This window comes from Cricetulus griseus, chromosome 3, assembly GCF_003668045.3.
Source record: "Cricetulus griseus strain 17A/GY chromosome 3, alternate assembly CriGri-PICRH-1.0, whole genome shotgun sequence".
Taxonomy (NCBI): domain Eukaryota; kingdom Metazoa; phylum Chordata; class Mammalia; order Rodentia; family Cricetidae; genus Cricetulus; species Cricetulus griseus.
In genome coordinates, this window is record NC_048596.1 from 102,433,583 (window position 1) to 102,447,776 (window position 14,194).

A 14,194-nucleotide genomic window follows, 5' to 3' on the forward strand; every position below is an offset into this window, starting at 1 on the left:
CTACACAGAGAAACCCTGTCTCAAACCAAACCAAACCAAAACAAAACAAAAGAGTAACAAATATTCTTAACCACTGAGCCATCTCTCTAGCATCTCACTTGGACATTTTTCCAATTGTCCATTAAATCTACCTTTGGTACACTAATGATAGAGTAACTTCAGCTTTTGGGTTTGAGCACACTCTTTCCTTTGGCCCCAAATCACAGTCAGCATACACAAGAAAAAAAATAAAATCTGTACCCTGACATCACTTCTAGGTGAAGTTGTCCTGAGACAGTTAAGAAAGCAGGAACATTGAAGAAATTTTCCTCGGGTACCTTTATTTTGCTTGAAGGCTGCAAATAAAAAACACAAGCCATGAAAAGCTATTATGCATCTTGCTTGCTTTTTATAACTACACATGATCCATAGCTAAAACAATATTGCAATTGAGCCTACATAAGGACTATTCCTTCTCACTAAAAAGATTGCATATATCTAAAACACAGCATACCTCTGTAGCATTCTAACAGCAAAGGAGTTTACCATGTAATTTCAAAACACAATAACCATAGGACATAGCATTATTATTATTATTATTATTATTATTATTATTATTATTTTGTTTTTCAATACAGGGGTTTCTCTGTGTAATAGCCCTAGCTATCCTGGAACTCACTCTGTAGACCAGGCTGGCCTTGAACTCACAGAGATCTGCCTGCTTCTGCCTCCTGAGTGCTGGGATTAAAGGCATGTGCCACCATTGCCCGGCAGGACATAGCACTTTTTCATGAATTTTTTCCCTAAAAAATAATTCTGATTAAGGGTAAACAAAGGCAAGAGATGTTTTAGGAATTAAAAACATTAAATAATGCAATTCCACATGACCTCTTTAACTTTGACCACAATTAAGACCTAATTTTCTTATGGGAGTAGCCTATAGAACAGTGGTTCTCAACCTGTGGGTTGTGGCTCCCTAGAGGGGTTGTCAGGTGACCCTTTCACAGGGGTTGCCTAAGACCATAGGAAAACACAGAACAGGTATTTATATTATGATTCATAGCAATAGCGAAATTACAGTTATGAATTAGCAACAAAAATAATTTTGTGGTTGGGGGTTACAACATGAGCAGCTATATTTTTGGGCAGTCAATTACATAAACATATATGGAAAATGAACTCATGTAATCATTTACAAGGTACAGTAGCACAATCTGTTTCCAGCTACCCAAGGGTGTGGTAACATGTTATTCATGATTTATGAAAGCTTGCCTAGGATTCAGAAAGCAAAGCCAACCACAAGCTAAAGAAGTTAAACAGAGGTGATACACACCTTTAATCCCAGCAGCCATACTAGTTAGCCAGGCAGTGTTGGCACACACCTTTAATCACAGGATTCAGGATTAAGAGGTAGACGGATCTCTGTTAGTTCAAGGCCACATGGACTACATGAAATTGATCCAGTCCTAAAAGAAACACTCACACAAAGGTGATCCCAGCACCTGGGATCACACACCTTTAATCCCAGCACTAGGGTGGTGGAGACAGGAGTGATATAGCTGGGCAGAGAAAAGAATAAAAGGCAGGATGAGACAGGAACTGAGAGCTTTTTGCCTCTGAGGATTTGTGGAGACAAGACTGCAATTGCAGCTTGGTAGAGGTACGATCTATGAGCTTGGCTGCTTTGCTTATCCCCCAGTTTGAAGCCCAATATTTATCTGTCTATGGGTTTTTTATTTTTTGTGTTACACAAGACTGGGGCAAGAGGATGGCTTGTACCCATGAGTTTAGGAGACCTGGCAAATAAAGCAAAGCCTGGCCTCGAGTGTTAAAAAAACAAAACAAAACAAAACAAAAACCCCTCACAAGTACAAAAACCACTGCCCCAGGGTTATGAATTTACAACTCTATTACTAGTAACTGACATACTGATAGATGAATCTGAGAACATCAAAGTTAAGGAATTGTATTCAATAAAGCAAAGACAAATCTAACAGAGGAATGTTGGATTAAGAAAAAATATATTTGCAGCACATAAAATCAGTAAATGCTAACGGTGAAGAGATGGCTTAGAGTGGTTAAGATAGAAAGGGCCTGGATTTGGTTCCCAGAACTGACATCAGACAGCTCAAAACCATCTGTAACTTCAGCTTCCAGAGTCCCAATGACCTCTTTTGGCCTCTGTGTGCACCAGGTATACACATAACATATTCACACAGATTTACACACATACACATTAGTGAAAAATAAAAATAAATCTTTAATATTAGTAAGTGATTAATGAGCAGAATATATAAGTATCTCCTGCCTGGAAAACAAGAAAGAAAATAATCTCCCTAACAGGAAAGTAGATTTACAGAAAAGTATGGTTAAATGGCTAAGATATATGTGAAGAAGTTCTCAAAGTGGTTAAGAAATTTAAAAAATAAAGTTACAAGAAGGCATTCTAAGAACACTTGACAAATACCAGATTGCTAAAAACAAGAATGTTGTATTTAAAAAAAGTTATATGGCCTGGTGGTGGTGGTGGTGCACGTCTTTAATCCCAGCACTCAGGAGTGGAGGCAGGTGAATCTCTGTGAGTCTGAGGCCAGCCTGGTCTACAGAGAGAGCGAGTTCCAGGACAGGCTCCAAAGGTAAGGAGAAATCCTGTCCTGAAAAACCAAAAGTTATATCACATACAGGTGAAAATTCAGTGTGGCAGGCAGAACTCTAGGACACGTCCCCATGACTCCCAGATCCTTGCTATTTTCAAATACCCATCCAGTCACTAACGTAAATTGATTTTATAAATTCAATTGAAGTTCTGTATCAAGAAGCTTAAAGATCCAGAGTTTATTAAACTCTAGTTTATCAAACCTAATCACATGAGCACTTTACAAGTCTGATGAAGCTTTACCTGCTGGCTTCAGGGTTCAGATTTGTCTTTTTGTTTTTATTTATTTATTTATTTATTTGTTTGTTTGTTTTTTGTTTTTTTTTTTTTTTTGGTTTTTCGAGAGTTTCTCTGTGACTTTGGAGGCTGTCCTGGAACTAGCTCTTGTAGACCAGGCTGGTCTTGAGCTCACAGAGATCCGCCTGCCTCTGCCTCCCCAGTGCTGGGATTAAAGGCATGTGCCACCAACACCCAGCCAGGGTTCAGATTTGTAAGATGAGGATGTGACATGCTGCTGCTGCTTGCAGACAGAGACACATGAAAAGGCCTGAGATCAGTCTCTAGAAGCTTAGGGCAACCTGGGCAAGAGCTCCAAGAATACAGAGGCTGGACACAACAAATGCAAGTTACTGATTCTATGAGTAAAAGGAGCATCAGAAGACAGGGTCCAGATGAAAGCCAGTCTACTGAGACCTTGAATTCAGTCTTGTCACATCCCAGCCATGCCACTCTGGACTTCTGACTATAGAAGTTTAAGATAAATACTACAGTTTGTTTTAAGCCATTAACCTTATAATTTCTTATAAAGCAATAGAAGCCTATTTCATAAGAAACAGAAACCAAAGCTGGGTGATGGTGTTGCATGCCTTTAATCCCAGCACTCAGGAGGCAGAGGCAGGTGGAACTCTGTGAATTCAAGCCCAACCTGGTCTACAGATGGAGTTTCAGGACAGCCAAGGCTACACAGAGAAACCCTGTCTTGAAAAAACAAAAAATAGAATAAAATAAAAAAGGAAAAGAAAGAAACAAACGCTGTCACAGTATAAACAATTACTGCTAATTCTATAGAACTTGCTAAAGTTAAGAATGTATATAGGACCATACTGATGGCTCACTGGGTAGATGTGCTTGCTTTCAAGCCTGATGACATGAATTCTATACTTGAAATGCAAATGGTGAAAGGAAAGCATGAAGTCATGCAAGTTGTCCTACGACTTCCACACACACAACATGACACATTCCCTTGCCCCACACCCATGTTAAAAAATACATACAAACATACACACATACATATTTAAAGTCCAAAGACCTGGGTTTGACCATTAGCACTTCAACAAAACAAACACAAGCAACAACCTTAGGATACGCATTGTGGGGAAATTTTCACACAGATCCATTTGGGGGTATGTATATGTATCCCCCACCCCCAATACGTTAGAACTGGAAACAATCAAGTACTTTCTGATTGGATGCCTGTTCCAAAGGGGGAATTCATGCCTGGTATTGTAAAACTAGTCAAAAGCCCACGGCTGCGGAGGTCACATGCCTAAGCAAGGAACCCATTACCGTTGTTTTACTAAATGTGTATGTTATCAAACTATCTTCTAAATATTTATTTTTCCCTTTTATTGAAACTGGATTTTTTCTAATGTAATATATTCTGATTAGTTTCCCTGCCCTCTACCCATCCTCACCTCCTCACCCACCTGAATCCACTCCCTTTCTGTCTCTCATTAAAAAACAGATTTCTAAGAGACAATAATAAAAAATAGAATAAAACAAAAACTAACATTGGAATTGAACAAAACAAACAGAAGGGAAAAAACACAAGAGAAAGCAAAAGAAACAGAGACCCACTCATTTGCACACTTAGGAATCCCATAAAAACACTAAACTGGAAGCCATAATATAGTGGTCCTCAACCTCCCTAATGCTTCGACCCTTTAACACTGTTCCTCATGTTGTGGTAACCCCACAACTATAAAATTATTTTTCATTGCTACTGCATAACTGTAATTTTGCTACTGTTAGGGGCCGTAATGTAAAAATTAGGCCCTGTGAAAAAGCCATTTGACCCCCAGAGGGGTCGTGACCCACATTTTGAGAACCATGGCCATAACATGATGCAAAAACTGGTATAGATCTATGGAGGCCTAATAACATGCTGCTTCAGTCATCTTTAAGTTCCTATGAGCTTTGCTCCTGTTGATTTAAAGGCCTTGTTTTCTTGCTGTCCTCTATCCCCTCTGGCTTTTACATACTCTTTCCACCACCTCTTCTTCAGGGTTCCCTGAGCTGGGATTTGATGAAGACAACCCATTTAGGGCTGGTTGTTCCAAGGTCACACACTCTCTGTGTGTACTTTCTGGCTGAGGATCTTTGTATTTGTTCCCATCTGCTACAGGAGGAAGCGTCTCTGATGCTGATGGCTGAGCAAGGAAGGGACTGATAGATCTATGAGTATAGCAAAATGTCATTAGGAGTCATTTTAGTGCTACTTTGGTTTTTTTTTTTTTTTAGACCAGTAGTTTTTGGTTTACCCTAGGTCTATCTAGTTTGCCTGCATGTATATATGTGTACTGTATATGCACCTGGTGGCCTTAAAGGGATTGAGTCTCCTGGAACTGGAGTTATAGATGATGGTGGATGGTGAGCTATTATAATGGTGCTTGGAACTGAATCTGGGTCCTCTGCAGGAGCTTAAAGTGCTCTCAATGCCTGAGTCATCTCCTAACCCACTTCATACTATTTTTATTTAGGAATTTTATACTTGGTTTTAATTTTGTACTTTGTTAGGCATCTTTAATCCCTGTATTCCTCGTGGAGATTTTCTTTCACGTTCTTTCCATTGAAAACTAAACTTGTGTACCATCTCAATTATAGGGACTTTTGCATCACACCATGTCCCACTTCAATTCATGTTTCTACTGAACTAACATTAATTACACAGTGTGCTGGGTACTAGGCTAAATGCTGTATACAGTGGTGAGAAAGAGACAATGTCCCTGAGGAACCGACATTTTTTAAATTTTATGGGCTAACTCAACCAAGCAAAATGTACTTAATACAGAAAGTGGGATACAGTGAGATGGCTCTGCATATAAAAGCACTTGCTGAAAAAGCACTCACTTCCACATGGTGAAAGGAGAGATCTGACTCCTACAAGGACAGGCACACACATAACAAATAAATAAATGTTAAAAAACAAAAACAAGCCAAGAACCTTAGGTGGAATTTTTAGAGAGTGAGCATGTCTGTATACTAGTGAAGTCCTTATTGAATCATCCAGTGGTATGCTGTCTCAAAGGACTTATGCCTCTCCCCAGGCTCTTGCTTCTTCAGGTATACTAAAGAATTCTGGGCCACAGACTGCTGAAAATACTGCTGTTCATTTTAATAGCCCAGGGTGGGGAGTGGATGAGACATGCAATCCACAGAAAATGACTCAGAGGATGTTGTCCAAGCACTCTGAAAAGCCCATCAAGATCATCTCATACCTAGGACAAAGGTCAAAATCCAGAACACTGACAACACAGATGCTGGAAAAGATGGGAAACACAGGCTCTCATTTACTATTAATGGGGAGGCAAAATGGCACAGTTACTTTGTAACACAGTTTCTTACAAAACAAACATTCTCACCATGAATCAGTGATTGTGTCCCTTTGTATTTATCCAAAAGGGCTGAAAACTTCCGTCCATATTAAAAAGAAAATTGTATAGGGATGTTTACAGCAGAATTATGCATAGCTGCCCAAACTGGGAAGCAACTAAGACATTTTCCAGAAGGTGAATAAACTGCAGTACACTACACTCAGAGGATGGAATACTATTCAGTGCTCAAAGAAATGAACTATCAGTCCCAGGTGAGACTGAGACGAACTTTAACCCACTTCTACAAGTAAAAGACGACAATCTGAAAAGGCTTCATACCGGCTGTTTCAACTAAGCCATGTACCTCACAATTATGTTTTAGTTAACAAAGGACTGTGTGTACGATGGTAGTCCCCTGAGACTGTAACAGGCTGGGCATGGTAGCTCATGTCTACAACCCCAGCTAAGGAAGCTAAGAAATAGGAATGTAAGGCCAATCTTGACTACAGAGTGATTGTTAAGATAGCCAGAACTGCAAGAGACTTGTCTTGTTGCTGTGCTAAGATGTCATGACCTAGGTAAGAGCATGGCAGAAGAAATAGCACTGTAACAGTAGCTGAGCACTTACATCTGATCCACAGCAAGTGGGGGAGTGGAGACGCATGCAAGCATGTCAATGAATAAGCTAACTAGGAATGCTGTGGGCACTCGGCGCGCGCGCGCACACGCGCGCGCGCATACACACACACACACACACACACACACACACACACATCCCTGAAAACATGGATCCTACAATGAAAGGACTTCATTAGTGGGGAGGAATATTCATGATATATTTTCTTACATGGAAATCTCTGATAAAAACAAAAACCTGAACAACAAGAAACCAAAGATACCAGGCAAGCCACGAGTGTATTTCAGGAGAGACAGGCTCAGGAAGAGCCTCAAGCAGGTCTTTCAGGAGGGAGCCCAAAGTGGGCACTGTCATAGGAGATGCCTCAAGACCTTCCTACTGGATTATAAAATTGTTTCCAAAAGAATATACATAATACATAATACATACATACATACATACATACATACACACACACACACACACACACACACACACACACACACACACACACACACACACATCCCTGAAAACATGGATCCTACAATGAAAGGACTTCATTAGTGGGGAGGAATATTCATGATATATTTTCTTACATGGAAATCTCTGATAAAAACAAAAACCTGAACAACAAGAAACCAAAGATACCAGGCAAGCCACGAGTGTATTTCAGGAGAGACAGGCTCAGGAAGAGCCTCAAGCAGGTCTTTCAGGAGGGAGCCCAAAGTGGGCACTGTCATAGGAGATGCCTCAAGACCTTCCTACTGGATTATAAAATTGTTTCCAAAAGAATATACATAATACATAATACATACATACATACATACATACATACAGACAGACAGACAGACAGACACACACACACACACACACACACACACACACACACACACACATATATCAATCTTTAGGAACAATTAGTTCTCTATCAAGTTCAAAATTATTTCATAAAGGAAACTTTCTCCACAATCTTCCAGGTTCCTAAAGTCATCTACTCATATGAATGATTAACCAATTGATTCAGACGTAAGCCACCTAATTAATACCTACTACTTTTTAATCTATTTAATAGATTAAGTCTCAATATAAGACTTTATTTGAACAAGACCTTAGTCCTTCCCATGCTACTCATGTTACTACCCAATCAACCTATCCTGGTCATACAAAAGCAATTAGAGCAATTCTGTTTAACTTAGCCTTTATCACATACAACAAGAAAAAAACAGAAAACAAAAACTTTTCGAGGTTATTCTACCACTAGAAGATAAAAAATAGTGTACATAGAGATAGGAAACCAATAATCACCAAACATTTAAAAATGTGTAGAACCAGTGTTTCCTTTTTTTTTTTTTATCAAGGTGTAAACCCCTCTGCTTCTTTAAGCATTTCCAAGAAAATATTAAACAAATATTTTGAATTGCCTCCCAGTTATCTGTTCTCACAGCAGTACAAATATAGCTGAGTAGTTTCAGTCTCTAGGGATTGAAAGAAAAACCCACACAAGTCAGCTGTCTCCATGTAAACTGTGCAGCAAGGAGAGAGCAAGCAGCCATGAGCTAGCACTGGAAAAGAACAGTCATGGTAGAGAGTTTACTTAACCTCAACTGCCACCCAAGTGCTCACATGCCATTTCACTTCCTTCGCTTTCTTCCCTGTCCTCTATTGTGCTGCCTCACTGCCACTTCTGTTTACTTGTAATAACAGAATGGAAAAGTTGAGAATAAAATGGGTAAATAAGAAGCATGCCACAGAAACCTGAAAGGCCTAAAGTCAAAACTGCATCCTGTTGCCATGCCTATTCCAATCTAATTTCAGGATCATGAAGGAAATGGAAAAATACTACTCACCTGTTTGCTCCATACCCTAGGGGGTGTGTGTGTGTGCGAGTATGTCTGAGGACTTCTGAAGAGGCTAAAATTTCATGATACAGATATAATAATCAAAAGACCTGAGCTAGATATGACTTAGCCACCAACACTTAAAAATGGGAACAATAAGTCTTTAGGTCAAATGTCTGCCGCACACATCCAGTTTTGGGTAAGCTCAGTACTGGAATCCAGGTTCTTGGGCTCCAGTACAATTATTAGTACTGATATTCCAGGTTGTTCCTATATGGTTTGTTTTTCTACAGAGCTGAGATGAAGGTATGGTATGGTATTAAAACACATTCTAAAGTATAGAACTCTCTCTCACCTCTACCTGTGTGATGTATTTATGTGTCTCTGTGTGTAGGTGCCTGTGCATGTGTCTTCCTCACTTCCACACTTCTGGGTGTCTCACTGTACCCGGAGCTCACTGGCTAGCTAGCAGGATGTCTAGGAAGCCCTCAGGATCATACTCTCTAACACTCGGGTTACAGGTAGGTACACTGGCACACTCAGTCCTTTACACTGGTGCTGAGGATCTGAACTCAGATCCCTATGTTTGTACAGCAAGCCATCTCCCCAGTACCAAAGTACAGAATTCCAATTGCATAAAACAAAAGGACAAACTTTGCTATACAGTCTCCAAGGATTTGCAGTTTGGTAACAGAGAACATAAAAGTTTCCTATCACACTCTGTCTCAAATAGGCTGCTAGAAATGCTAAGGAAATTGTTCTGAGAAGTCCTCAGAGTGCATTGTAGAAATAAAAATGAAACCCAAGGAAAACAAGAGCAGCAATAAACTGCATTTCACTTTGTTAGGCATGTTATTAACAAGACCTTTTACTACCTAACTATTCCCAGGATGTCCAGTTTCTTTCCATGTTTTTCAATTGCTATAAATGAGTATCTTGGTACACACTGAACATCTAAAGTAAAAATAATCTTCCTTAAAATGAGGGTCTATTTGCATTACAAAACACCCATTCTCGAGCCAGGCGTTGGTGGCGCACGCCTTTAATCCCAGCACTTGGGAGACGGAGGCAGGTGGATCTCTGTGAGTTCGAGACCAGCCTGGTCTACAAGAGCTAGTTCCAGGACAGCCTCCAAAGCCAGAGAAACCCTGTCTCGAAAAACCAAACCAAACAAACAAACAAACGAAATCAGAACACCCATTCTCAGCCCTGAGAAAAGTTTCCTCCTGGAAACTATCTGCTGTACAGGAAAGGAAGTTGTGAGTTCCAACTGTTTGTAAACTGCTGGCTTTCCTGCTGAGCATCTGAGAAAGAACAAGAAAAATAAAAGCAAGGTCCTGTTATACTGAAGATCAGATGGTGAGGCTGAAAAAGTGAATTAAGAAAAGAAGGGTTTTTTCCCAAAAGAAGCACATTCATACAACAAGGACATCTGTTCAACCATGTTCATAGCAGCATTATTTGTAATAGTCAGAAACTGGAAGCAACCTAGATGCCCCTCAACTGAAGAATGGATGGAGAAAATGTGGTACATTTACATAATGGAGTACTACTCAGTGGAAAAAAACCAAAGTAATCTTGAAATTCGAAGACAAATGGATGGAACTAGAAGAAACCATCCAGAGTGAGGTAACCTAGTGGCAAAAACACAAAGATGGTATGTACTCACTCATATATGGATTTTAGATCTAGAGCAAAGAAGTAGCAGCCTACAATCCACACCGCCAGAGAAGCTAGGAAACAAAGAAGACCCCAAGAGAGACATATACGGTCCCCTAGAGAAGGAGAAAGGAATAAGATCTCCTAAGCTAATGGGGACCATGGGATAGGGGGAGGGGAGAGGGAGTTAAAAGAAAGAAGGGGAGAAGAGGAGGGGAGAGGAGGACATGAGGGAACAGGAAGATCTAGTCAGGGGAAGAATAGAGGAGCACAAGAAAAGAGATACCATCATAGAGGGAGCCATTATAGGTTTAAAGAGAATTCTGGCACTAGGGAACTGTCTAGAGATCTACAAGGTTGACACCAACTAACAATCTAAGCAATAGTTGAGAGGCTACCTTGAATGCCCTTCTCCGATAATGAGATTGAGGACTACCTTATATGCCATCCTAGAGCCTTCATCCAGTAGCTGATGGAAGCAAAAGCAGACACCCATAGTTAAACACTGAGCTGAACTCTGGAATCCAGTTGCAGAGAGGGAGGAGTGATGAGCAATGGGGTCAAGACCAGGCTGGAGAAACCCACAGAAACAGCTGACCTGAACAAGGGGTTGCTCATGGATCCCAGACTGATAGCTGGGAAACTAGCATAGAACTGTTCCAGACCCCCTGAAGGAGGAAGTCAGTTTGGAGATCTGGACAATCTATGGGGCCACTGGTAGTGGATCAGTATTTACCCCTAGTACACAAATGAACTTTGGGAGCCTACTCCACATACAGGGATAATCTCTCAGCCTAGACACACTGGGGAGAGTCTAGGCCCTGCTCCAAATGATATGACAGATTTTTTAAGATTCCCCCATGGAAGACTTCACCCTCCCTGGGGCACAGAAAGGGGTTGGGATAGGGGGTCGGTGAGGGCAGGGGGGGAGGGGAGGGAGAGGGAACTGAGAGTGACATGTAAAAGAAGCTTGTTTCTAATTTAAAGAAAAGAAAAGAAGGGTTTTTCTTTTCTTTTTTAAAGGGAAAAACAATGTGAATAAAAAAAATAAAAGGAAAGGACACGACTACTCCTAGGAATGGTAGAGGAGAAAGTTTATTATATTATAGATACGTGAGAGAGCATAGCCAGAGGCAGGGACATCTGGGAGAGTCCAGAGAGTATATGACCCTAAGCCATGTGGTGGTGGGAGAGCCAGAGGAGTGCCAGACCAACAGGCAAGGAGGGTAAAGGGTAGATGAAAAAGACCAGGTAAGCAAAATGGCTGGGTTACATAGGGAAAGGCAGCCCAGCCCCTAGGCTGGAGAAGTTTAGGGTAGGGAGTGGGGTATAGCAGCCAGTAGGGTTCCGTAACAGCTAAAGACTGAGGGATACAGGGAGAACCTGGTGGCCAGTGTCCAGCACCTTAGCCATTTATCCCATGTTTCAAACCTAACACAATGTTAAACAACAAAACAAAGGCTGAAGCTGTGGACCATCACACTGAATTTTACACCAACCAGGGCAGTACCAAATGTACTTCTCTTAATCTGATATTTCTTTCTTTTTTTAGCTTTTTAAAAGTTCTTTAAAATTAAACTAAAAACATACCGAATTAAATTTTTTTAACAAAAATTAAAATTTGGTTTCATATTCTAACAGCTGATTTGTTAAAATCCAAACCAAAAACAACTCCCCCACAAATTAACTTCACATGTCACTAGCAGAAATAATGATGAATTATCCATCACAATACAAGACAGATGTCTTTTCCACAAGTAATTACTGTAAGTGTAGTGATTTGAATAAGAGCAGTCCCTCACAGGTGTATTAGAATACCTCATTACCCATTTGTGGTGATATCTGGGAAGGTTATGGAACCTTTAGGAGGTGTAGGCCTGCTGGAGGAAGTACATCACTGGGGGCGGGCTTTGAGGCTTGAAACCTCACCCCCATCCTGCCCCTCTCCAGCTTCCTGTTTATCAATGAAAATATGAACATCCAACTTCCCCACAATGATGGACTCCATCCCTCTGGAAATGGAAGCTACAGCAAGCCTTTTCTTCTTTAAGTCGTTTTTTGGTCAGGATATTTTCTATCAGCAACACAAAGGTAACTAATACAGTGCTATAGCTATATTTACTTGTACAAAATAATTAGAATATAGTAGTATTCGATGAAACTTTACTGGTATCGGTAAAAGAGTGGAACCAATCAAAATTCCATCAGTAAAGAATTACTCCAATGTGCTAAAGTGCATGTGATAGTTCTCTGGAACGGTAAGCAGCCGTAAAGGCATAAGGCAGTGAGAACTACTGATAAATGAAGGAAGCAGATATAGTGCACTGAAAACAGTATTATTTGGGCAGTACACAGGGATATAAAAAAGACATATCTACTAGAAAATACATATCAACAAAAGTATTTAAATGTTCCAGGTTCTTCCTTAAGGGATTATATAATCTGGAGGGAGAACAAAACTACCCAAGAAATTTTTAAAGAACTGAATGTAAGTAAGTCAAAGCAATTGAATACAGTATGAGTTAGGGAAGGGAAATCTAATGTTAGGTTTTCTTTCTGGGTTAGCTCACTTGCCATCTATAAATTTAAAAGAAAATAGGTAAGAATAATTAAAAAGTAAGAGCATCAAACAGGGCTAGAGAGATGGCTCAGAAGCAACAGGTCCTATTCTCAGAACCTACATGGAAGCTCAGAAGCATCTGTAACTCAATTTCAGGAGATCTGATGTCCTCTTCTGACCTCCTTGGGTACTAGGCATGCAAGTGCTGCATAGACATACATGCAGGCAAAATGTACATAAATTAAAAAAAAATCAAGCAGAACCGAAATGAGATGGAGTATAAAAATGTAATTATGACATTTTATAACCACCCAAATTCCCAATGAGTAATAACGTCTTTTTATTCTAGAAAGTGCAACAGTTGGAGAAGAAGAATGCTACTGTCAGCCTGCTTATGGTACTTTTTTTTTTTTTTTTTTTTTTTTATGTTTTCGAGACAGGGTTTCTCTGTATAGCTTTGGAGCCTATCCTGGCACTCGCTCTGGAGACCAGACTGGCCTCGAACTCACAGAGATCTGCCTGCCTCTGCCTCCCGAGTGCTGGGATTAAAGGCGTGGGCCACCAACGCCCGGCCTGGTACTTTGTAATTAAGTTTTCCTGTGTGCCTTTCAGTTAATGACATTATTCACACTCTATAAGTTCACACTCAACCTTCCTAATGCTGAGACCCTTTAATACAGTTCCTCATGTTGTGGTGACTCCCAATCATATAATTATTTCACTGCTACTTTATAATTGTAATTTTGCTACCATTATAAATCATAATGTAAATATCTGATATGCGACCCCGCAATCGACAGGTTGAGAACCTCTGACCTAGACTGACACAGTCAGAAGCACATGCCTGTTTGCCCTGTAGGTCCCACCAAGATGGAATGTGGACTCCAGGCCAGGTGAGGCAAATCTAGGACACCTGGAGCTGCTGCTCCCCTCAGTACTCAGTGTCTAAATGAGGAAGTTATTCAGTCATCTTTGTCTCTGCCTCTAGCACCAGAACCCCGGCTCCAAGATCTTGTCTCTGCAGAGAAGCAGGCCATAACGCACCGGTCCAGATCTGTCCCCAAGGCAATGATGTGCAATAGTATGGGAAAGTTCAGGCAGAAGAGTGCTCTCCAGAAGGGCAGTGATTGCAGTGATAGGCAACAGGAGACCGGCAGATTCACTGAGGATAAGGCTAAACTGCAGATCTGTTAGTGTGCTGGAAAGAAACTGGGGGAGCTGGCTGGAAAGGTGCTTCTGAGATCAGAATAAACTTACATGCTAACCGTGAGAATGATCCCTATATAGGAGCCT

At 40.6% G+C, this 14,194-nt stretch overlaps 1 protein-coding gene across 2 annotated transcripts in view; it reads right to left on the reverse strand.

The window, feature by feature from the left end:
- Nars2 (asparaginyl-tRNA synthetase 2, mitochondrial) overlaps nt 1-14,194 on the reverse strand; it is a 94,369-nt gene that overhangs the window by 55,619 nt on the left and 24,556 nt on the right. For both annotated transcript variants that reach the window (XM_027407671.2, XM_027407670.2), the window contains exon 6: nt 241-335. In XM_027407671.2, the coding sequence (XP_027263472.1) occupies nt 241-335 (95 nt within the window). The remainder of the gene's footprint in view (nt 1-240; nt 336-14,194) is intronic.